This window comes from Equus przewalskii, chromosome 4 (assembly GCF_037783145.1).
Source record: "Equus przewalskii isolate Varuska chromosome 4, EquPr2, whole genome shotgun sequence".
In the NCBI taxonomy this organism is placed as follows: domain Eukaryota; kingdom Metazoa; phylum Chordata; class Mammalia; order Perissodactyla; family Equidae; genus Equus; species Equus przewalskii.
In genome coordinates this window covers 78,255,068-78,281,658 of record NC_091834.1, presented here as the reverse complement: position 1 = coordinate 78,281,658, position 26,591 = coordinate 78,255,068, and the positions used below count along the sequence as shown (strand labels likewise).

Below are 26,591 nucleotides of genomic sequence, written 5' to 3'. Positions count from 1 at the left end.
AAGAAGAAAGAGATGGAACCTGCTTAGACTAAAGAAATAAGAGGCTAACAGAAAATGGACTATCTCATCTATGAGATCTTTTATACAAACCTAATGGTAACCACTAAACTAAAAATCAGAACAGAGGCAGAAATGATAAATAAAGAGAAAACTGAGAAAACCATCAGAGAAAACCACTAAACTGAACTGGCAGTTGGAAATACACAAGACGAGAAACAAGAGAAATACTGAACAACCAGAAAACAAGTGATAAAATGGCAGTATTAAGCTCTTATACATCAATAATCCCTCTAAAAGTAAATGGATTGAATTCTCCAATCAAAAGCCACAAAGTGGCTGAATGGATTAAAAAACAAGACCTAACAATATGCTGCCTCCAGGAAACACATCTCAGCTCCAATGACAAACACAGCCTCAGAGTCAAGGGATGGAAGATGATACTCTAAGCTAATGGCAAACAAAAGAAAGCAGGTGTTGGGGCTGGCCCCGTGGCCGAGTGGTTAAGTTCACGTGCTCTGCTGCAGGCGGCCCAGTGTTTCGTTGATTCGAATCCTGGGCGCGGACATGGCACTGCTCATCAGACCACGCTGAGGCAGTGTCCCACATGCCACAACTAGAAGAACCCACAACGAAGAATATACAACTATGTACCGGGGGGCTTTGGGGAGAAAAAGGAAATAATAAAATCTTAAAAAAAAAAAAAAAAAAGAAAGCAGGTGTTGCCACACTTATCAGACAGAGTAGAATTCAAGATTAAAAAAAAGGCAATGAGAGACAAAGAAGGGTAGTATATAATGAAAAAATGGACACTCCACCAAGAGGACATAACATATAAATAAATATGCACCTAACACAGGATCACCAAAGTACATAAAGCAACTATTAAGAGACTTAAATGGAGAAATTAATAGCAACACAATAATAGTAGGAGATCGCAACACCCCACTTACATCAATGGATAAATCATCTAGACAGAAAGTTAACAGGAAATAGTGGAACTAAACTAGAACAGATGGATTTAATAGATATATATAGAACACTCCATCCAAAATCAGCAGAATATCCATTCTTTTCAAGTGCACATGGAACACTCTCAAAGATAGACAAACGGTGGGAAACAAGACAAGCCTCAATAAATTTAAGAAGATTTAAATCATATCAAGCATCTTTTCCAACCACAATGCTAGGAAACTAGAAATCAACTACAAGAAAAAAGCTGGGAAAGTGACAAATATGTGGAGACTAAACAACATGCTACTGGAACAACCAATGGATCAGTGAAGAAATTAAAGGAGAAACCAAAACAATATCTGGAGACAAAGTAAAATGAAAATACACTATACCAACTCATATGGGATGCAGCAAAAGTGATCCCAAGAGGGAAATTCATAGCAATACAGGCCCACCTTAACAAACAAGAAAAATCTCAAATAAGTAATCTTAAACCTCACCTAATAGAACTAGCAAAAGAAGAACAAACAAAGCCCCAAATCAGCAGGAGGGAAATAACAAAAATTAGAGCAGAAATAAGTGAAATAGTGACAAAAAAAACCCCCAAAAAACAAAACCCAGTAGAAAGGATCAATGAAACTAAGACCTGGTTCTTTGAGAAGATAAACAAAATTGACAAACCTTAGCCAGATTAACTAAGAAAAAAAGAGAGAAATCTCAAATAAATAAAATTAGAAATGAGAGAGGAGAAATTACAATGAATACCACAGAAATAAAAAAGGATTATAAAAGAATACTATGAAAAACTATAGGCCAACGAATTGGACAATCTAGAAGAAATGGATAAATTCTTAGACTCATACAACCTCCCAAAATTGAATCAAGAAGAAATAGAGAGTCTGAATAGACCAATCACAAGTAAAGAGATTGAAACAGTAATCAAAAACCTCCCACAAAATAAAAGTCCAGGACCAGACGGTTTCTCTGGAGAATTCTACCAACCATGCAAAGAAGATTTAGTACCTATCCTTCTCAAACTATCCCCCCAAACTGAAGAAGATGGAGCACTTCCTAACACATTTTACAAGGCCAACATCCTCCCGATCCCAAAGCCAGACAAGGACAACACAAAGAAGGAAAACTACAGCCAATATGGTTGTTGAATGTAGATGCAAAAATTCTCAACAAAATATTGGCCAACTGATTATAGCCATCAAGTGGGATTTATACCAGGGATGCAGGGATGGTTCAACATTCATAAATCAATCAATGTGGTACACCACTTTAACAAAATGAGGAATAAAAATCACATGATCATCTCAATAGACACAAAGAAAGTATTTGACAAGACCCAACATCAATTATGACAAAAACTCTCAATAACATGGGTATAGAAGGAAAGTACCCCAACATAATAAAGGCCATATATGACAAACCTACAGCCAACACCACACACAACTGGGAAAACCTGAAAGCCATCTCTCTGAGAACAGGAATAAGATAAGGGTGCCCACTCTTGCCACTCTTATTCAACACACTACTGGAGGTTTCAGCCAGAGCAATTAGGCAAGAAAATGAAATAAAAGGTATTCAAATTAGCAAGGAAGTGAAACTCTCACTGTTTGCAGAGGACGTGAGTCTATATATAGAAAACCCTAAAGAACCCATTGGAAAACTATTAGAAATAATAACTACAGCAAAGTTGCAGGGTACAAAATCAACTTACAAAAATCAGTTGCATTTCTATACTCTAATAATGAACTAACAGAAAGAGAAATCAGGAATACAACCCCATTTACAATCGCAACAAAAAGAGTAAAATATCTAGGAATCAATTTAACCAAGGAGGTGAAAGACCCATACAATGAAAACTATAAGAAATTATTGAAAGAAATAGATGATGACATAAAGAAATGATATTCCATGCACATGGATTGGAAGAATAAACATAGTTAAAATGTCCATGCTACCTAAAGTAATCTACAGATTCAATGCAATCTCAATCAGAATCCCAATGACATTCTTCATGGAAACAGAACAAAGAATCCTACAATTCATACGGGGCAACAAAAGACCCTGGATAGCTAAAGTGATCCTAAGAAAAAGGAGCAAAGCTGAAGGCACCACAATCCCTGACTTCAAAATATACTATTATGGTAATCAAAGAAGCATGGTACTAGTACAAAAACAGACACATGGATCAATGGAACAGAATTGAAAGCCCAGAAATAAAACCACTCCTCTACAGACAGCTAATCTTTGACAAGGAGCCAAGAACATACAATGGAGAAAAGAAAGTCTTTTCAATAAATGGTGCTGGAAAAACTGGACAGCCACAAGCAAAAGAATGAAAGTAGGCCATTATCTTTTGCCATACACAAAAACTAACTCAAAATGGATCAAAGACTCGAAGCTGATACATGAAACCATAAAACTCTTAGAAGAAAATATAAGCAGTACACTCTTTGACATCGGTCTTAGCATCTTTTTGAATACCATGTCTACTCAGACAAGGGAAACAAAAGAAAAAATAAGCACATGGGACTTCATCAGACTAAAGAGCTTCTGCAAGGCAAAGGAAACCTAGAACAAAATGAAAAGACAACCCACCAACTGGGAGAAAATATTTGCAAATAATCTATCAAACAAGTGGTTAATCTGCAAAATATACAAAGAACTCACACAACTCAAAAACACAAAAACAAATACCCTGATCAAAAAATGGCCAGAGGATATGAACAGACATTTTTCCAAAGAAGATATCCAGACAGCCAATAGGCACATGAAAAGATGTTCAATATCACTAATAATTAGGGAAATGCAAATCAAAACTACAACGAGATATCACCTTATGCCTGGTAGAATGGCTATAATTACTAAGACAAAACAAGAAATGTTGGGAGAGGATGTGGATAAAAGCGAATCCTCATACATTGCTGGAGGGAATGCAAACTGGTGAAGCCACCATGGAAAACCATATGAAGATTTCTCAAAAAATTGAAAATAGAAATGCCATTTGACCCAGCTATCCCACTACTGGGCATTTATCCAAACAACTTGAAATCAACAATTCAAAGAGACTTATGCATCCCTAGGTTCTCTGCAGCATTATTGACAATAGCCAAGACATGGAAGCAACCCAAATGCCCATCAACTGATGAATGTATAAAGAAGATATGGTATACATATATACAATGAAATACTACTCAGCCATAAAAAAAGACAAAATTGTCCCACTTGCAACAACATGAATGGACCTTGAGGGTATGATGTTAAGCGAAATAAGCCAGACAGAGAAAGACAAACACCACCTAATTTCACTCATATGTGGAAGATAAACAAACACATGGACAAAGAGAACAGATTAGTGGTTACCAGAGGGGTGGGCATAAGGGGTAAAGGGGCACATATATATGGTGACTAACAAATAGAACTGAAATTTCACAATGTTATAAACTATCATGATCTCAATAAAAACAAACACACAAATAATACCTCTGATAGATGGCTTGAGGGGCTTTTAAATAAGAAAAACATATGTGGTTTAGCACACAGATTCTGTACCACTTATTTTGCTGGCTGAGGGCTTTTGTAGTTGTTAGGGTTTTTCTTAATTTTCATCTTTGTTTTAAATAGGTAATATTGTGAGAGAGCTAAACCCTCAGAAGTGAGAATGCTACGTGTTTAGTGAGTTGACTTTCATTACTTTGACAAACCAAAGTTGATGTGTGCTTTTCTTTAAGGATATTTAATATATTAAAAAAATTAGAAGCTATAAATTTGAACATAATTGTCCACAGTAAAAAAACTTTTTAGTCCTTTAAGAGATAATTAGCTCAGTTTTATTTTTATCATCAGTAACGATTTTGGATTATAAAAATAATACAGTTTCATTATAGGTAATTTAGAAAATATGTGAATTTTAAAGAAGCTAAGTAAAGGCACCAATAATGCCATTACCCAGAGAAAATCACTGTTAATGTTTTCTTAGTTTCCCTCAATTATTTTTACAATAGTAGTAATTCATTCTCTCATTTAGTCCTCATAATAACTTTATAGGCAGGTACTGTTACTATTATGTCAATTTCACAGAAGATAAACAGAAGCTTAGGTAAATTAAATAGTTCATACAATGTCAAGTCAATATAGCCAATAATTAAACAGAGAAGCCAGTATTCAAACCTAGTCCATTTGACTCAGACTCTGTGCCCTCAGCCACTATTTAATTAGTTTTCATATTTTACAAAATCAGAATAATAATACTGTGTATACTATTTTATATTCTGCTTTTTAAAAGCATTAATAGCTTATGATGAAGCTTTTTTGTGTAAATAAATCATTCAAAACATGATTTTTACATGATTTATAACATTCCATCTTAACATATTTAATCATTTCCTTTTGTTTCAACTTTTTATTACTGTAAATATATCTTTGCACATAATTTTTTTTTTTTTTAGGAAGATTAGCCCTGAGCTAACTGCTGCCAATCCTCCTCTTTTTGCTGAGGAAGACTAGCCCTGAGCTAACATCTGTGCCCATCTTCCTCTACTTTATGTGTGGGACGCCTACCACAGCATGGCTTTTGCCAAGCGGTGCCGTGTCAGCACCCGGGATCTGAACCGGCAAACCCAGGGCCACTGAGAAGCGGAATGTGCAAACTTAACTGCAGCACCACCAGGCCAGCCCCTGCACATAATTTTTTGAGCATGACTTTAATGATTTTTTAGACTAAATTGTTACAAATTGAAACGATGGGTATTGAGGATAAAACATTTAAAGTTCTTGATACAACAAGTAAACTGTTTCCCAGAAATTCTACCAATTTATACTCTTCAGACATGTATGAAAGTGTTGACTTCACCATATACTCATTATCTATTATATTTATTTTGCCAATTTTAAAGCCAAAAAATTTTCTGATTTTAATTTGCATTTCTTTGATCCTCTAATATATTGGTGAAATTTCCCCTTTTTTTGCTTTGTTTTTCTTTTTTATGGAAAGAATTTTATCACTTATTCACTCATCAACATTTATGGATCCTCCATAACGGGACACTCTAGGTTACCAGGAAGTAGAAAATCAAATATGGGTCTTACTGAGCTAAGTCTAGTGAGGAAGGCAGACATTAGCCAAGTAAACAGGAAATAACTGTATAAATTATAAAACTTGATTACAAACTAATAAAATCTCAATGATTTAGAAAATGAAATAGTAGCCAGCAGAACTACTGACTTACCTCAAGTGGAAATTTTTGTCCTTCTAAACTATGTTCTGATCCATCAGATGACATATTGCATTTTCCCCAGTGAAAAGTTATCTTGCTTGCTTTGAACACCATTTCTGAAACTCCTCCACTGAGATGGTAGTCATTAGTGAGATTAATTTCCACTGAAAAAATCAAAACAAAACAATAAAGTTGCATCTAAGTTTCTGAAAATAAAAATTACAGATTTCCGCTAAATTTTCTTCTATTAAAAGTACGTTAAGAAAATCATTGAGCGAGCCTTGATGGCCTAGTAGTTAAAGTTCCGCGTGCTCTGCTTCGGCAGCTCAGGTTCAGTTCCTGGGGCGGAACTAAACCCCTCATCTGTCAGTAGCCATGCTGTGATGGTGTCGGCTCACACAGAAGAGCCAGAAGAACTTACAACTATACACAACTATGCAGTGGGGCTTTGGGGTGGGGAGGGAAGGGAAGACAAAAAGGAGGAAGACTGGCAGATGTTAACTTAGGGTGAATCTTCCCTGGCAAGAAAAACCAAAAAACAACAGAAAAACATTTTTTAAAAAAAGAAAGTCATTTATTGGATAAATTAAAAAAAATACTAAGCTGTCATTTTGGAAGCTGAACTTGTAACTCTGTACAATGTATTTAATATATTTTGTTGCCACCAATGTAAATTAAACCAAAGAACTTAACTGCTGTACAACTTTAATAGCAGAAGCCAGCCAGTGCACCTGCCCTGTTTATTCAGTGTCCTGAGACTGTCATTCCCCCAAAACTCTGCTTCCCTAAGGCATTTGATGTAGTGAGGGGAATGAGTAAAGGGAGAAGGGACAGAAGAGTGGAGAGAAGAAAGCCTTCTCTTGGGAGTGCCCCTCACCTTCTCACTTTCACCCCATTTCTACTCCTTTTCGAGCTGCTGCTTTTGTCCCACCTCCTAACCCCTCCAAACATCACGCTGGGCTTCACCAAGCTCCAGAACTGTCCTAGGCTGTGGCAAGGAGACTGGGAATCCCATTCCTCTTGAAGAGGTTTTAGCCATCTCATGTTTGAACCCTAAGTAGTAACCCTCGAAATCTTAAACTCTCCTATTTGAGTTCCATAGCAGATATTATTTGATGGTACTATGAGTCGTCTAGAAATTAATGATTCTCTTGAGAGCCTAATGTAAGACTTCAATATCTCTCAATCAGATTTAAATGGTCTTTGTTCCATTAGGCAGAAACCACTGCTGGCATTAGGGACTGAATCCCACATGTTGGCCAACCAGCTAGAGATATAAACTTCCATTTAATAATGGCCAGCACAATAACAATAATGGTCAACATTTATTTATCACTTATAATGCACCATGCATTACATTAACTACTTTACACGGATTAAACATTTGATCCTTACACAATCCTATGAAGGAGACACCATTATAATCCCTATTTTACAGATAAGGAAATTGAGTCATGAAGAGGTTAAGTAACTGGCTCAAGGTTCCACACTGCACTTTAAAGAGCCAGTAGTGAACCCAAAATTGTGGCTCTAAAAATCAAGTGCTTGACCACACCCACTAAGAAAAACAGAGTGGAGATTATATGCTTGACTGCTTTGTAACATCCTTCAAAACTGGTAATGAAAATGTTAAGATTTGGGATGAAATATTTTTATGTATTTAATTAATATACTATAACATGTAATAATCTTAATTACTCATTCAACAAATACTCATTGAGTGCTTATTATGTATCAGTCACTGATGCAGAAAAATTCCTAAACTAACGGGATCTAAAATTAAATTACTATATTCAAATAACTATATTACCAAAATATGAAAAAGAGAAAAAATTCACTAATGATAGAACCATCCCAACATAGCTACTGTTATAATTTTGAATATTTTTTCTAATTTTTTTCCCATGAGTATATTTGTTTTTATCTAACTTCCTGATATACATACAATTTCATTTAAAATATGACAATAAATAAATGTTAAAAAATATAATATGAGAAAAGGAAAGTTTTTCATTTTTTGAAAACTATTTTGTCCATCTATTGGTTACTGGAATTATTTTTGTAGTATTATATTTTGCATGTTTTAAAAAGATAGTCTCAAAAAAAAAAGCACTTGGAGAGTGCTTCCCCAGGATAGTATACAATTTGAAACTTTCTACATAGAAGTGCTAGTACTTTCTTTTCTTAAAATTCAATTATAGTCGATCGCTTTTTTCATATCCAAATATGGAATACAGGATGAGGCTGAGCAGACAAGATCGAACTATAATGCTCAAGAAAAGGAAATCCTGATTGACTAAGTGACTAACCAGTGATGGAGTTATTAAATTACATTAACTATATATTTCATTATATTTATCACATCTTCTAGTGGAAGTATAAATATTGTCAAATTACTGGAGAACATGACATTACGACTTTGGTCATTTTGGTCATTTATTTATTTATTTTAAAGATTGGCATCTGAGCTAATATCTGTTGCCCATCTTCTTGTTTTTCTTCTTCTTCTCCCCAAAGACCCCGCTATATAGTTGTATACTCTAGTTGTGAGTGCCTCTGGTTGTGCTATGTAGGACGCTGCCTCAGCATGGCCTGATGAGTGGTGCTAGGTCTGCGTCCAGGATCCAAACCAGAGAAACCCTGGGCCACCAAAGTGGAGCAAGCGAACTTAACCACTGGGCCATGGGACCAGGCCTTGGTCATTGTATTTTTTGAACACATTTTCAAAACGTTGTCTAAACTTCCAATTTTCTATGTCCTACTTGATTTTTTCTACCTATACTTTCTATCCAGTTCATAGTACACTATTCAAAGGAAAATGAGATGAAACTAATCTAAACATCCTCTAGGTCTAAAAAACATACTAAAGTCACAAACAAAATGCAAACATTTTACCTGTTTTCCCAGTGTTATGAATGAATGTGTTTTCCAAAGATGTTTTATCCCAACCCTGAAATTTAAGTTTCTTAAGATTCACATTCACTTGAGTAAGATCTTCATCAATATTGATAGGAGACTGTTTGAGGCTATTACATGTTGGATATTTCTTTCCCCAATTTTTTTGATTCAGTGCTCCTAGGGAAAGCAAAGGGGAAGAAGTTAGCTTCTCAAGTTATCAAGCAAAAAATAAACTTTATTTTATAAAGTAGTTAATACATTTTATAAAAATTGACACAATAGTGGGAAAAACTGGGACATCTTTGAACTAACTCATAAAATAATTATGGTGAGACATAGATTCTAGGTTTTAATATAATACACAAGAAAAAGAGGCCCAAAGAAGAACCACATCGGCGTAGGGTTGAAAAATGGCTTTGTTTAGCCATCACACTCTGCCAAATCAACAGAAAGCCTAACTGTCAGATCAGAGAGTCAGTCCTAGCCCAGAGTTCCAGATTGAAAGGTGTTCAGATGACAGGTGTGAAGTTCTGACTTGCTCAGCACTCTCCATTAGGGGAGGCCTCTTCAGACCTTCCGTCACCCCTGCCATTGAATGTTTTGGTTTAATTTCCATCTGCTCAGGATCTTATATATAAAAACATAATCACTAGGATTTCCTTGAAATATCTCCCCCCTCCCCCTCCCTCTCCCCTTTTTTTTCTGGTCATAAAACTTACCAAGTTTTATTGTTTAACAACAAGATAAAAAACCCAGGGCTTCCTAGAAAGATTTTGCTTACAGTGAAGTGAATTTTCACGTGTTCCACAGAATGACCAGTCCTCTAAACCAAAACTACCCTGTGTTGCCTTTATTTCACCCCTACCCAAAACCAAGAACCATCTCTCATAACCTTAAGTTACTGGACATTAACTTCGCTAGCACCAAAGCAGTGCTAAGAACAGGGATGCTCTATTTAAAAGTCTATTAAAATATATGAAATGTTGCAAGTCCAAGTCTTAAAACTTTTTTTCTGGTTAAACCCTAGCATTTCTGCAGCCATCTCATGAAAGAGCAGGGTGGCAGCACAATTTTCAACTTAGACCCTTTCAAATGCTCTTCTTTCAGAAAATGAGTGTGGGTAAGCCAAGATTTTACATGATTGATTTTTTAGAGAAATTATAAGTAAACAGACCCTCCATACAACCCTAGTCTCGGCCATCTTCTTTCGGTAATAAAGGAATCAGTAAAGATTGATTTCCATGCAAGCTCTCAATATGGGACAAAGCTAACTGCATAACTTAGCCCAGGAAAGAAATAATAATTAGTCACATCATGAAACTGCCTATATGACCAGGCAAAATTAGGCAATTTGTCTCCTAGCGAGGCATCTACCAGAATCAATAGGTACTGAAAATTTATTTTATTTTAAAATTTAGCTCTATTCCTGGAGAGTGCTCGAGTACAATATGCTTTAAATATGCACAGTGATGCACATTTTCGCTTCTACGAGCAGCGTTAATAATTTGAGAAATAATATGTTAATTTCACCATAAAGAACATTGGCACAGGGACAAGAAAACACTGCTTGTTTGATTAATGTCAATGTAAGAGAAGCAGAGAGAGAAATTGCTGCACAAATCAATAAGGCCTTTTTTTATTGCTTACATTTTTAAAAACAGTACAATAAATTCCAAGCACACTTAGGAAGAGTCTCATCGTTGTGGTGTACAGAATCATAAAATTTTAGGTCTCTAGTAACACCGCACATGATTTATATGATTTATTGTTCATAGCATTTAGTGATCATCTCTATTTGGATTCTAAGTCAGCATATCCATAACTGAACACTTGATTTCTTCCCTGTAACAAGTTCCTCCTACAATCTTTGCCATCCCTTAAACTTAGAGGTCATCCCTGATGCCTCTGTTTCCTCTTCAGCAAGCCCTTTTGGGTCTACCTTCAAAATATATCCCTAATCAGATCATTTGTCGTCTCCACTATACTACCCTAGCCTAAGCCACTGTTATCATCAGCCTAGATCTTGCTAATCCACAAGCAGCATCACTGTTGCCTAGGAGATTGTTAGAAGTTAGGCCCCCACCATAGCCTTACTAAGTCAGAATCTACATTCTAACACAATCTCCGGGAAACTCAAATACACATTAAATTTTGAGAAGCAATGGCTTAGATATCTCTAGTGCCTTCTAAACTGGTCTCTAGTTTCTTCTCTTGCTCCTTCCATAATTGTTCTCCATTTACACAGTAGGCAGACTTCTGAGATGGCACCCACAATTCCCATGCCTTGGTGTACACACCTTGTATTATCCCCTCCACTTGAGGGTGGGCAGGGCCTGTGAATATGATGAGATAATCATTCCCTTGATTAGGTTACGTTATATGGCAAAGCTGACAGGGACTCCCTCCTGTGATTACGTGATGTTACAGAAGGCTTCACCTTGGCAAATTGGAGGGAAAGAGAGATTAAAAGTGTGAGAGATTCTCCTGCTAGCTTTGATGAAGTAAGTTACCAGCTTGTGAGAGGGGCACCTGGCTAGGAACTAAGAGTGGCCCCTAAGATCTGAAAGTGCCCCTAGCCTGACAAACGGCAAAAGCAAACAAATAATAAGCTCACCACAAAAAGACAAATACTGTATGATTAATCAAATTCAGGGAGAGAGAAAGTAGAATGGTGGTTGCCAAGAAATGGCGGGAGGAAGAAAAGGGGAGTTGTTTAATGGGCATAGAGTTTCAGATCGGCAAGATGAAAAAGTTCTGCAGATCTGTTTCACAACAATGTGAGTATACTTAACACTACTGCTGTTAAGTATACGATTAAGATGGTAACAAACAGACAGACAAAAAACTGGGACCTGGATCTCAATCTTGCAACCACAAGGGAGTGATCCTGCCAGCAAGCTGCATAACATTGGAACAGGACCTCAGGATTCAAATGAGAACATGGCCCAGCTGGAACCTGGATTTTAGACCTATGAGACCCTGAGCAGAGAACCCAGACAAACGGTCCCTCCTCTCTGACTCTTGACCCATGGAAACCATGACATAAATATGTGTTGTTTTAAGCCACTAAATTTGTAGTAATTTGTTATGCAGCATAAGAAGACTAATACAATCAATAGCTAAAGTAATCTTTTAAAGTACATATCAGATGGTGTGTCACTTCTTGGCTCAGGTCCCTTCAATACCTTTTCATCTCACTCAGAATAAAATATAAACTCCTTAAGATGGCTGACTGATCCTACATGATGTCCCCACTCCTATCCTCTCTGATCTCATTTCCTATCCCTGTGGTGATTACTACTCTAGCCATACTGGCTTCTTTTCTGGCCTCGGGGGTTGGCACTTGCTGCCATCTCTTTCTGGAATACTCCACCCTAGATATCTGCAAGGCTTGTTCTCTCACTCTCTCACCTCAATCAGGTCTCTGCTCTAATGCATCTCAAAGGAGAGGCTTTCTCTGAACATCACATATGAAATCATTTCCCTCTCTTAGTCATTCTCAATCCCCTCTCCTTACTTTATTTTTCTTCTCCTAAGATATTAATTATGTTTACTTATTGTCTCCACACTCCAGCATCTATTAAAAAGCCTCACACATAGTAGGTGTTCAATAAACATTTATTGAATCAGACAAAAAAATGAGGAAGTCTTTTGTTTTATGAGTTTGAGCTCACAGGGATCTAAGATGAAATGGCAATAGAAAACAAAAGAAAGAAAGAAAACTGGCCAATTGAAACATTTCTAAACTCAACTGCCAGTCACATCTGACTGTTATATGACAATTTTCTTGAGCAGTATCTACGAAACTTCTGCTGAAGGATATCGAGAAAGATCTGATGTCCAAATTGTATGATGTCTGACATTTTATAGCACAATGATCCTGAGTAACTGGATTATGTATGAAGTGCATCAAATGATTATACTCAGTGTAGACCCAGTTTAAAACACCTACTAGATCATGGGGCTCAGTACAGTACACGTTCAGGAAGCCTCCTTAATTTTTGTGATTAGAAGACAAAATAAAAGAGGCAGAATCGGTAAAAGGAATTTTTTTAGTGAAAAGGCTGTAAAACAGAAAAAGTTCACAAAAAAGAAGAACTTGAGGTTCTTTCTGCAAAGGACTCTGAAAAGATCATGTTTCAATCATAAATAGAAAAACAGAGAAAGTAAACTATTAGAGTGCTAAAACTGTGCACAAGCATGAAACATAGATCAAAAGAGCATTAAATATATTTTAGTTGTTTCATAATGAAACACAGATTAACCTTACACTTAAACATTATTTTTTAAATGCCCAAATTAATATTTTTAATGTTTCAATTGGAGACCTCAGTCCATGTTGTAAAGCTAGGTTGATGCATCTGAGACAGCAGGATTCATTCATATTCATAGGAACGGAATTCAGAGGAACTCTATTGTATTCACCTGAGTGTTATTAGCGACTGTTGTGAAGGAAGAAATTAGGACACTCATTGTAATTGCAGCAGAAGATTATCAGGGTGAGTTACTCATAAGGAGGATTGCAGAGTACTAAATATTAGCTCTAGAGAACTAAAATAAATTATTCATTCACATATTCATCCATTCTTTCATCCTTTTATTGACTCACCTGAATTAGTATCATTCCTATAAATTTCCTTTGCTTACTTCTATTGGAGCACCTAACAGACTGTATTTCGTCTGTTATCTATTTTTTCTATATCTTATTGCCAAACTCTGAGTCTGGCACATAGTAGAAACAAATTAAATGCTTGTGAAATAGTCATTGTGCACCAAATGAATGTACAGCATTCAATATTTATATCCTGTTCACTCTCTTTTCCAAACAGAATAGAAAGCAATTCTAGGCTCTGTAGGAGAAATGCATGAGCTCACATTTGTTTGCTTGCTTATTTCTTCTTGCATCCCAGAAGGTTGGGGGCACGTTAAATAAAAAGTAGATAAACGCCTAAAGGAGTCGATGGGATGAAGGAGAGGAAACGTGGATATGAAAAACACACAATGCAGGCCTTAAGGGATGGGCAGAATCTGACAGGCAGAAAGGGAACCAAGAGTATGTCTGGTTGAGCGATGAACCTGAACAACCTCAAGGTGGCAGAAAAGTGCAGGCAATGCTCAGAGAGAAGTGAGCAGATCAGCTAGGGCCAATGAGTGCAGAGCAGATGCCAGGAATTGTACAGAGGGAGATGGAAAGGCAGACTGTGATCAAATGCACCTGGGTACCAGTGTGGGCACTGAGGCCCTGGAAGAGTAGGAAGCTCACAGCTGCCTTATCAGAGAGATTAAGCTGGCAGGAATGCAGGAAGGAAGAGGCTGCATAAGTAATGGACATTTTCATAGGCATCTTCTATTCGTCTTCGTTTGATTTTTACAGAATCCCTGTGCAAGGGACTGACTGTTTATGTCTCTCCAAAATTCATATGTTGAAACCTAATCCCTAGTGTGGTGGTCTTTGGAGGTGGGGCCTTTGGGAGGTGATTAGGTCATGAGGGCAGAGCCCACATGAATGGAATTAGTGCCCCATGAAAGAGACTCCAGAGAGCTCCCTCACCCTTTCTGCCACAGGAGGACACAGCAAAAAAGATAGCAGCTCAGGAAATGGTCCTCACTAGACACCAAATCTGCCGGCACCTTGATCTTGGACTTCCCAGCCTCCAGAACCGTAGAAATACATGTCTGTTGTTTATAAGCCACCAGTCTATGCCATTTTGTTATAGCAACCCAAACGGTCAAGACACTCTGTACTTATTTGAACAAAATATGTCTGTCAGCACCCTTCTTAGGATCTGACACCTAAGGATTAAATAAACATTTCCTGAGTGAATAAATGCTTCAATACGATATCTACAGTTACCGACCCCTCACTGTCCGTGTCCTATACATCTTGACCTATTAGTGTTCTAAATAGAAACACATTCGAAAAAACATCCTATGTAGGGAAATAGCACTCCACAGTCTGTAACATAGAAATATCAACTGAAGAAAACTAAAGTGTAAAATAAAGAGGGAATGAGTAGAAAAACAAAATGCCCATGCAAGTCTTTAATATTTGGGTAAAAAAGTGAGAAAATGATGAAAATGAAAAGAAAGTCAAAGAAACAGATTGTTTGTCCTCTCACTTCTTTGCATTATTCCTGGTGAATCTTACCAATAGTGTGTAAGGTATTCAGCATAGGTCCACTGAAAATTCATAGAAGTATGATGAAAATCTCAATATTGATTTCTTTTCAAGGTTACCGTAAACTGCTGATCTTTAACAACATTTGAATAAGAGCAGACTTAGAAACTGATTCTTTAAAGATCAAGATATTATTAAGAAAAAAATATACTCCTTTTAATCTTAATGAATTTCTTTCCTAGTCCAGGTTTTGATGTAAGAAAATGTTTGCGTCTCTATACATATACATACAAAAATATTAATAAAAGGCAAGTATAAATGTAATACTGAAGTGTAGACTGTGGTAACGCCTGTAGCATCTATTACTAATTGACAAACTCCATTTAAGATTCCAGACATTATAAATCACAGCTTTATAAATTACTGCGGCTTGCTTTATATATGCTAGCAAATATACCAAAAGCCCAAATTAAAAAATCACTGAAACAGTATAAAGCTATCACAGCAGTGAACGACTTGGATTTAAATTTCAGTTTATTAAAATATAAAAATGAAATAAACCAGTGCTATTTTCAATGAAAATGTAACATCGAATTTAGAACTCTAGCAAAATGGAAAGATGATATATTTAAGCAGACATTTTTCTGATGCTGCAGTCAGCTGTTTGAGAAAGAAGGCTTCCTCAAAAATAAGAAACTAAAGCCTCAAGTTACTGAAAAACCATCATTAAGTGATTTTACGTCACACCAGTAAATGTTATCACATAAACTGGCTGAAACAAAGAAAGAAGGACGCCTGAGATAATTGCTCACGTTGAAAACAAGAACGAGAATGTGTTTCCATGCACAAATCAGTGTGTCTGTCTGTTTGGGGCTAAGGGCTTTTGGAGCTAGAAAAAGCAAAGCAGTTGGCGAATGCAGATGATGGCTGCTATGAAAACTACACAGAAAGCAGATCAAATGCAAACAATTTCCCATGAGAAGCTGTTTAGTCAAGACTGCATTTTCCTTTATTATTTATCCTAATGGAATACTCATGTCGGGACAGTAGAAAGTCTTTGCAAGCCTGGCTGATATATCCAATTGACAGCGGGTTACACAGGTCACGGAGGTAGTTATCAATTTATTTGGGAAAGTGCTAGCACAAATGTTCCTTAAGCACTATGATGGTTAAGAAAATTACTAACCGAAATTCAGCATAAATAGGGAGAGAGAGAGGTGAGAAATTTATTTCAAAGTTCCTATTTAAAATTACAGGACTTTTTCAAGTTGGAAAAATACAAAGTAAACAAAAATCTTTTAAAAAGTGATAAAAACTACTGCTCCATAATGCAATAAACTTATTTTTTGCAGACCACAGGAAAAAAATAACACAAAATGAAAAAGATCTAAGGACACTGACATGGTAAAACATTATTATTCTGAAGACAAGAAATCAAAACCTGATAATCTGTGATGGGTATAAACGAAATCAATAAGCAGAACAAATAGGATGATACTCATAATGGGTCATAATTAACCAATGCTTTAATCAGAGAGTGAAATAAATCCTATAGAGAAGTAAAGAAGCTTTAGTTAAGGCAAGAAATTATGGGAGTTCAAACTAATGCAGCAGAATTGAAGACTAAAGGTAGGGTGTTGTTTTGAAGGATTTAGGAAGGTTTTAAAGGATTCCTATTTGCAAGTGAGCAAGGGGGAAGGACAAAGAATGACTCCTAAGATCCTCACTGGGCGTACCTGGGTGTATCACGGCACCAGTCATGTTTGTACGGAGAATGGATGGAAAGCAAGATTTTGAATGCGGTTTTGGACTACAGACTTTAAGATTCCCAAGGAATTTCACTAGGTAATCAAGAATATGGGTCTGGGAGCCATTAAGAGGTCTGGACTAGAGACAGAGACTGGGGAACATCAGCATAGAGGTGGTGTTTTAAAACTATGGATGTGGATGAAATATTTCCATTAAGGTCAGTAAGTGAGAAGAGGGTCAATGATAAGACATTGGAGAGCACTAACATTTAGGGAGCAGAGGGGAGGAGAAAGCACAAAAATAAATTAAGAATGGGGGCTGGCCCCGTGGCCGAGTGGTTAAGTTCGCGCGCTCCGCTGCAGGCGGCCCAGTGTTTCGTTGGTTCGAATCCTGGGCGCGGACATGGCACTGCTCATCAGACCACGCTGAGGCAGCATCCCACATGCCACAACTAGAAGGATCCACAATGAAGAATACACAACTATGTACCGGGGGGCTTTGGGGAGAAAAAGGAAAAAATAAAATCTTTAAAAAAGAAAAAAAAAAATTAAGAATGAGTGGCCTGAAAGAGAATTGCAAATTTAGGAGAAAAGGGTATCACAAAAGTCATAGAAGATGGTTTCAACAATGGTGGATTATCCCAAAGTAGGTATCATACTGAAGATAACTGTGGGATTAGTTCTTAACTCCAAACCCCATATTCAGTGAAATGATGGACCTGGAACTCAGATCACAGTAGCCAGAAGAGTGACTGGAGGTGACAAAATAGCTAAGAAAGTGCTTTTAAAAAGCTTGCTATGAAGGAAAGAAGAGTGATAGAGCAGCATCCAGAGACAGACGCAAGGATGAGGAATGGATTTTTTTTTAAAGACATAAAGAGATTTAAACATACATATATATTGAGGGGAAAGAGTTATTACGAGAAGGAGCTCGAAGTTATGGGAGGGTCATGATCAAGGTCCCGAAGGGGCAAAGATGCAGACCAAGGATGGAGGATTACTGGCCTATGAGAGAAAAAGAAACATTAAAAAAAATCAAGAAAATATGGATTTGTATCTAAACACTCAGAGATGAGGACTGAGAGACCTGACGGTTCACGGCACAGAGCTTCAGGTGCAGACCCGGCTCACACGACATGGCAGGGAACGAGGTTTGGGAGTTGAGCCGACTTCAGTTCCAGCCCAGCCTCACCACTTCTAGGCACCACTCACCTCAGTCACTGAGCAAGTGAGGCTCAGTTACCTTATCTGAGACAGGAATAATAATCTCTTGTCTCTCAGACTGTGCACAGTAAATGAGATAATACAGGTAAACGGGCTGGCAGATAGTATGAATCTTCTTAACTCCTTTCCCTATTTTCTCGGGAAAACTGGAAGCAGGGTCATTAGCTGTGAAGAGAGAGGCAGGTAGGAGAGTGGGCTTGAGGAAAAGAGTGGAGAATGAAATAGTGGACATTTAAGACTGATGGAAAGCACTGAGGGGTCTGCTGATGTGGGAGACCAGGAATTTGTAGAGACACTGCTCAAAAGTGTCTGTGCGTGTTTTGTTTGTGCCTTGCTTTTGCAAGCTCAGTAGCCTTGATGGAGAAGCAGAGAGGGCGGAGTTTCAGTCCTACAGTGGAGATCAGCAGGATGGGTGTGATGGAACCAGAAAAGGTCAGAAAACTGGAGGATCTGGCAAAGGATGTTGAAACTCCTCCCTCTGCCCTCCATCTCAAATCTGGTATGGAAGGGAAAGCTAGTTTTTCTAAAAAAGCTGTTAAGCAGTTACAAACACAGCATCCTCTGTCATCTTTCATTTTAAGTATAAAATGTTAAGAACAATAGTGACGAAGCCCAAGACTGCAGTGCTTCTGCTGTGGCCTGCTATCAAATATTTGACTAATCAAAATTGGAAAAATCACAACTGAAATTTAACAATCTCCAGGAAGCACGAAGAGCTCTTGTTGCTCTATCACCCCCTGACAAGCCATCACTTCTAAAAGGAAGAAAAGGCTCAGGGCTTAGGTAACTTTGTGATTAATGTTATGACCTTTATATTTGCCTGATTCTCTCCAAATGAGTTCACTGTGTTTAATATTCAGGATTGAGACTGAAGGCAATGCAGGCTGATTAACTGCAGGACTTTTCTGCAGCATTTGCTGTTAACTAACTGACCTCAATGAGAGGCAGGCAAACTATCTGTGGAATGATGAGAGAGACACAGAGCGAGATTGCTTTTCTTTGTTGCTGCAGTCTGGCTATTTCCCAGGAGATAGCAAATATGGAAGCAAAAAACAGCCCTGGAAATTACTCTTTGGTTTCAGGAAAAAAAACTCTTCCTGTAGAATAGCTCTGAAAGTTGTCTTGGAATCACTATAAACTCCCCTGTGGTCATAAACTTCTCCTCTTCTCCATAACTGATGAGCCAATGTCTTATAGCAAGGACGTAGCCGCACAAGAGATTAACAGTGACAGTGACAACACCATCATGTCTGTACTCAATGCTTATTGTCTACATACCTATTATCAATATGACTGTGGCTCTGTTTCATGCCTTTGGTAGGTACCAAGGATTCAGAGTTGATGTCTGACACATATATAACCTGATCTCTTTCTATTTGTGATAGGACTTCTGATAAATTTTCCTACAGCATTGTTTCATTGTTTCGGTGCCTATAAGACCAAAGATTCTGGATTAATTCCTACATAGAACCATCAGTTTCTCCTTTCTGTATATACTTATCACAAAATTCTCTCTTAAATCAGATCTAGATGCATGCTACTGGTCAAGGGCAAGGACTAAGAAGAAATCTGTGGGTAGATACCACAAATCCATTGCTCCAGCTAGGAATTCTATATTTTGTATTATCTCCAGATCCCATCAAAACTTAATTCCATTAAATATAGCTTTTAGTTCATTATATTCACTCACTCATCAAATATTTATGGAGTTCCTAGTGTGAGAATACGTCTGGCGCAAAGGATTCAAAGACGAATAAAATCGCATCTGTCACCAAAGAACTCATGTTTTAGTGAGGACCCAAGACATATCAAATGTCAATTGTAATAGAATCTAATAAGTATGCCAGCAGAGATATGCATGGAATATTTTAGGGACACAAAAGAGTTGTATCTAATCCAAATGGGACAAGAGATAAAGAAGGCTTCCCGAATGCCAAGATGCCTGAGATAAATCTTAAATGATGGGTAAGTATCATCACATTAAAGGTGGGGAAGGAAGTCAGGGCTGAAGGTATCCAGGCAGAAAGAATAGTATGAGCACAGAAAAGAGAAAGAATCGTTATTAGAAAAGAACAGCAGGAAGTTCTATGTGCTGATACACAAAATGCAAGGCAGAGAGAGGAGAGGAAATGGGTAGAGGTGAGCAGATGATGAGGCTCTGAATGCCAGGACAAGAGGTGTGAACTTTTTCGGTAGGCTATTGAAGGGATTTAAGTTGCAGGTGGCATGGTCATATTGAAGTTTTATGTAGGTAATTACGGTTACAGAGTTGAGGACAAAATTGATGGCAGGTAGATTGGTTAGGAGTTTTAGCAAGAGGTTTCAGCAACAGGTTTTGTCACCTAATATTCTTCAGGTGGAGAATAGTGAGGATCCAAACTAGGGCAGAGAGAAGTGGAAAGAAAGAGGAAGAGACAGATTTGAGAAACAAGGAAAATTCAGGACCAGGGAGCTGATTAGCAGTGGGAATTAGAAGGGGGAGGTAGTGAATAACTACTTGAATGACTCCGGCTTGGGTGACTGAGGATGACAGTGCTACCAGTCAAGAGGGAACAGTTTCTATTCCTTCAGGGAACTCATCGCCAAGTCACTCTCTTCCATGGTCATCCTCCACGGCCACTCTGCAACCATGCATTAGTTTCGGGGGAGGGAGAGCCATAGTTTTCTACGGTCTACACTAAGCTCACCTCAGAGAGCCTTGATGATCAAGTGGAGTGGCATAAAGGTGGCCTAACTGAACTCTTCTTTGGACCAATTCTCTGCCGTGGGTGCAGCTTGAGTGGTACTATGGATTCTCAGATCCTTTCAGAGCATGCCAGCTGGTTTCAGGGGACTAAAATGATATAAAAATTTTAGTCTGATGATTCTGTCCATGAGAAAATTCAGGCTTTACCTTACTCTGTTTGCGAAGTGGCAATAAAATAGTGCTCTCATCAGCAACAACATAAAGAATAATATAATGGCAGTAAATTCCTTAAACACATATATTGCTGAATAATAATAAACATTATATGACATCAGTGATCATTTTGATTGCTCTTTCTAACAGAATAAAATCAGAAATGTTTCTTAAAATAATACAGAAAGAGCTAGAATTGGAAAAAAAATCCCCCAAAGAATTAAAGGCCTGTTTGCCTTTTGCATAAATCTACCTTTTCTCAGGCTTGCTATTGTATCGTGGTCCTTCCAAACCAGCTGAAAGCCCTATAGACAGAACTTGCATATGGATATTATTTAAGGAAAATAATGACAGCTAAAATTTGTTTTTCATGAGTAATTTGTAAAAAACAGTTCAATGAGAGCTAACAGAACCTATGAAATATAAAAGAAATAGATGATGAAACCTTATTACCCAAATTAAAAGTCTGAAATGAGAAAATAAAAAGTGTTTAAGTGATAATTAAGTCAAACTTCCTATTTAAAGATAGCAAATTTATTGCCTAGTTTTAAAAATCTTAAAGTTGAATCATGAACTATAATTAAATTTTTAATGTGGCGTTAACCAGCTTGTGAGAACCACATAGTCTATTGCTGTGTCTCTAGCCTTTCTGCTTTCTGAATCTCCACTTACTTTTTAATTAGTCTCAGTCAGGAAACTCCTGTAAACAGAGCACAGAAGTCTGAACACTGGCTCTTTCATTTTTTTTTCCTAATTCATTTCTTAGTGATGAGGTTTAACATATGAGTTTTTGAATATAAGTAATTCCAGTACATAACAATTTATAAATCAGATAAAACAAGCTGGTAATCCATTTACATTGCAAAGAGATTTATTGCAACAGTCCCTTAAACCAGCAAGTGCTCCTATTCTTTAAGTATATACATAAAAAGGCTAAAGGAGAGAAAGACTTTAAAATATTATGAGTGACCGCCAAGGGACTATCAATCCCAAATAGAGATAAAATATTAAAATTGTCATGTAAGTCAACCATATTTGATTTCTAATAAATTGACTCTTCAAGGCTTTATCTATTATGCAAAATAAAATATATTTTGCATGGATTCAGAAGTATCTTAACTCGTTTCTACTCTGCGTCCAGACTTGTGGAAGATTCTGTAACAGCCTTTTCAGTAACAATAGATTTCAGTAGATTCTCTTTTTGGATGAGGTCTTCTGCCCTTGCCTGACTGCATGGAGCTGGGGCAAAGGAAGTGAAGCAGACACAGAGAAGGGAGGCCCCTTGAAAGTTATAGAAATCCTAAGGAGGGCTTAGGACTTCCACAGGCAGCGCAACTTGAGGGATGAAGAGGCAGGCTGACTTTTAAGCCAACATAACACAGATCTTTGAAAGGTCGGGGGGCCCCAGCTGACATCTGTTTTATATATTTTTAACTAATTGATACTAGGGAGTAGTCAAAATTAAGAACAAGGTAAAAATCAACAATGCACTTGCAGAAGAGCAAATTCCTCTGTTTGCTCTGGCTTAGTTAATGCAATATCCATGTCTTCACACAGTCCATCACCAAAAAATAAATATCACTTTTCTAAAAGGTGTTCAAGACAGCTACACTAGTAATACCAAAAAGTATTGCCAATGATAGATAACAATGAGGTTATAACTATCAGTGATAGGTAACAATGAGGTTATAACTATCTCAGCTCCAGGAAGCCACTTCTATCCTCTGTTTAGGAAATCTATCTAAAATTTTGGGAGTTTCAAGAAGTTGACCCTAGACTATATCTCTAAAAATCAACAAACTGGCTTAGCATACAACATTTCTTTTCAACTAATTCATCTCATCTGATCTAATCTGATCTCATCTAACTCTAGAAAACCAAATAGAGGAAATCTTCCAGATCTGAGATCTAATTCCATCATAACTCATCCGCCTCGTATTGAACTGCTTGGTTCTTACAATCCTCTAAATCAAAAATATATTTTATGAATTAGTCTTCTGATACCATGCTCAAAGAGCACATGTCTGGGACATTGATGGGTAATAGGAAAGCGAACGCTGCCCACAAATATGTTAGGTTTCCAGATCCAACTTTGATCTTCTGATCCTATTCTCTGGACCTGTAGGGGTCTGCTCCTTATTGTCTTAGTTCCTTTTTTTTGGGTAACTCTTTCAGATCTGAAAACATAAATATGAATTTTCCTTCAGTGAGTCTAGGATCGAGAAGGAGAAGACATATGGATGAGCAAAACAATGCAATGAGAATTAAAGGTAATGTAGTAAAGACAATTCTGGGGTGTCAGGATTGGTTTTGAAGAGATGATATTGAGTGTAGAAAGCCGAGTACATGTTCAATAAGACAGGTACTTTCCTGCCTAAGCCAGATCACCAGTCCCTTTGATAACTAGAGAAGACAATGAGGCTTTGATATTTAATTGCAACTCTCCTATCTGGGATCTTACCTTGCTTTTTCACCTACATCTGGTATTGGGGTTGTATGCCATGCTCTGGCAAGCCTGACTCTCCCGGCTTCTGATCATACCCTGTCCATCACAGAATCTCAGGAATGGGAAAAACCACCCTCGTTCAATTATCCAGTCATTGCTTGAATCCTTTATACCACACTTTTAATAATAAGCTTTTCTGTCTAGGATTAAACATCTCTGATGTCAGGATCTCTTTGTCTCCCCCAGCATAACTTATTCCAACTTCGGATTTTTCTACGTTAGAAAGTCATTCCCTTTGGCAAACTAAGTTCTCCAAAAGTAACTTCTCTCCAGATTGTATCTACTTGGGGGCTAAAACAAAATGTTCAGTTATTTTTCCACATGAAGGTCCTGTAAATATATGAATACTGACACTGTAGTCTCCTGAGCCTTATTGTTTTCATGATAGAGTCACACCTGCTTCACTTATGTCAAGACTCTTTACCAATCAGGGGCACTTCTTCCAAACGCTCTCCAATTTGTCCATATTCTTTGAAAGCTTGCCATCTAGAGCAGGGCACAACGTTCTTTAAGGAATGAAATATGGAACTATAGATGAATTTTCTAAGCTATACAAGGTAACTGAAACTTTATCATAATAATAACAAGAACAATTTACGTGTGCATAGGGCTTTCTTTGGGAAATAGCATGGTACAATGTTGAAAGCATGAGTTCTGAAGTCAGACTTCCTGGATAAAAATCCTGTCCCCATCACTTATCAGCTGACTAATCATGGATAAGTCTCTTTACCTCTCTGTTCCTCACTATTACCACCTAAAAATATGGATCATATCAGGATGAACTTCACAGGATTACTCAGAGACTTAAATGAGCTAAGATAGGGGAAACCATTAGCACAGTGCTTGGCAAAAAATAAGTGGTTATGTACTCTCTCCATTTTTCTCTTTAACTCAAGCACACAACTCTTTCTTTGTCTCGGTGCTCTTGCACTCACCATGCCCCTGCCTGAAACATTCACACCCCTCCTCCTCATTGGCTGGTTCCTCCTCTTTCTTCATATCTCAGCTGAAATGTCCCCTCTTGGAAAGGCCCTCCCCACTTCTGCTAAGCTATTGTTGATCACATCACTGTGTTTATTCTTTCCACAATACTTCTCACACTTTGCAATTATCTTGTTTCCTTATTTGTTTTTCAGTCTTTCTCTCCCTAATAAAATGTAAGCTTAATCAGAGCGCTACCTTATCTGTTCTGTCAACTGCTGTATCCACAGGGACTAGCACTGAATGAATAAATTGATGATCATCACCTACAATTATTGTTATTGTATTTATTGGCATTTATCAATTCTCTTAGTTCTCATGAGTGGTCTCTGAAGCAGGCAGATAAATGAATTTAGATTTTCAGAATAACTAAAATGCACAGCAATATGCGTTTTACAAACATAAGAGGAAATATGGTCACTAAAATGAATAAATCCACTAAAACTTTCCAAACATTTCTATGCAGCTTCAGAGAATTCAGTTCAATGGAGCATTAAACTCCATTTCATGTGCCCCAGTTTCTCATATAAGGACATTTCAGTACACATATTAAAAGGAAACGCTTATTTAGAACCCAGAATGATAATGTTACCATGGTACATCTATTTAGTTTAGTCTGAATTTGGCCTCACAAACAAAATTCTTCTAATAGAGGCTAAGTCACAGAAACTTAAAAAGTTACAAAACAAAATCTCACTGTAACATCCTGCTTTCATTCATTTTCCTTAGAATCCCTGGCAGACTTGAATAAAGGGAGGTTCACATGAAATTATGTATTTCTGAGGCCCTTCTATTGTTTTCTGATCCAAATATTTCCATAGAAAAATCATTAAACTCAATGTAGGATTTCCAATTGAATTATTTTTCTTTTTCAATTAAAACTAGAGGGTAATTCAATAGTTGAAACTAGTGTAATCGAATTTCTGCTTTAGTAGGCAGATATTTGTGGGCTCCGCAATATTGTATTTCCCTTTCTCTTCTATTAATTAAAATTTGCTTGTATTCTCAATGTGAAAGAGCAACACACATGACTATAGAGTAAATGCTAAAAGGCTCCATTTTACCCCTGCTCACCTCCTACTCCTTTTTAAAAGGTAGGTCCTACTAACTGGTTGGTGCATAACCTTTTCTTTGGAAGCAACTTTAAACTTACAGAAGAGGTTCAAGCACATAATAAAGACTGGTTTTTTCATTCACTATTTGAGAGGATGGTGCCTCTGTGGAAACACCTTCATCTCCACTCTCAGATTCTTACACCCCATGCAGGACACCCCTCCTACCTAATGACCTTGCTCTGACATTCTACTGCAAACCCCTCTCAAAGCGGACAGCCTCCTTACTTCCTGTGGACAAACACCTCACAATGAACAGCCAAGCCACGACCCCAGATGACATCCTCCTCACCCCATGTGGGTTCCAACACCCCACACCCGGCAGCTCTCCTATGTGAATGTTCTCCTTGTATCATCACTAAGGCTCTGATTCTCTGTGCCAGGCCATGGCCCTGTGGATGCCCTCCTTACCTCATTTAACATCTGATACTCTGCCCCAGTCAATCCTGCTTTGTGGGTGCCCTCCTCACCACACTTGGACTCTGGCACCTGGCTCTGGGCCAGTTGCTTCATTCCACTGGCACAAATACTTTCTTTCGCCTCTCCTAATGGCTTTAAGACTGAAATGTTCAGGAAGAAATGAAATGGAAGGGAAATGAAGGGAAGAGGAAGAAGAGAGGCAGAGCTCAGTCCCTTGTCTATGCATTGCATTTGGATATATGTGTATATATCCATAGTCTTTTTTCTTCTTATTTTTCTAAATAAATGGGATCATATTACACCTGTTAATATGACTTACTTGTTTTCTCTAAACAATGATGTCTTAGGGATAACTCAATGTCGGCATATGTAATTCTCCTATAAATGGCTGCATGGTATTCCACAGCATGGATATACTATAACTTATTTTACACACACACACACACACACACTATCCACTCTCCTATTCTTGGACATTAAGGTTGATTCCAATTTTTGTTACTACA

At 37.5% G+C, this 26,591-nt stretch overlaps 1 protein-coding gene across 4 annotated transcripts in view; it reads right to left on the bottom strand.

Moving 5' to 3' along the window:
• The window catches only part of PTPRZ1 (protein tyrosine phosphatase receptor type Z1), a 177,584-nt gene that overhangs the window by 76,313 nt on the left and 74,680 nt on the right, over positions 1-26,591 (bottom strand). For all 4 annotated transcript variants that reach the window (XM_008514428.2, XM_008514426.2, XM_008514427.2 and 1 more), the window contains exons 3-4: positions 9,075-9,254; positions 6,192-6,343 (exon numbers count right to left, since the gene is read on the bottom strand). In XM_008514428.2, the coding sequence (XP_008512650.1) occupies positions 6,192-6,343; positions 9,075-9,254 (332 nt within the window). The remainder of the gene's footprint in view (positions 1-6,191; positions 6,344-9,074; positions 9,255-26,591) is intronic.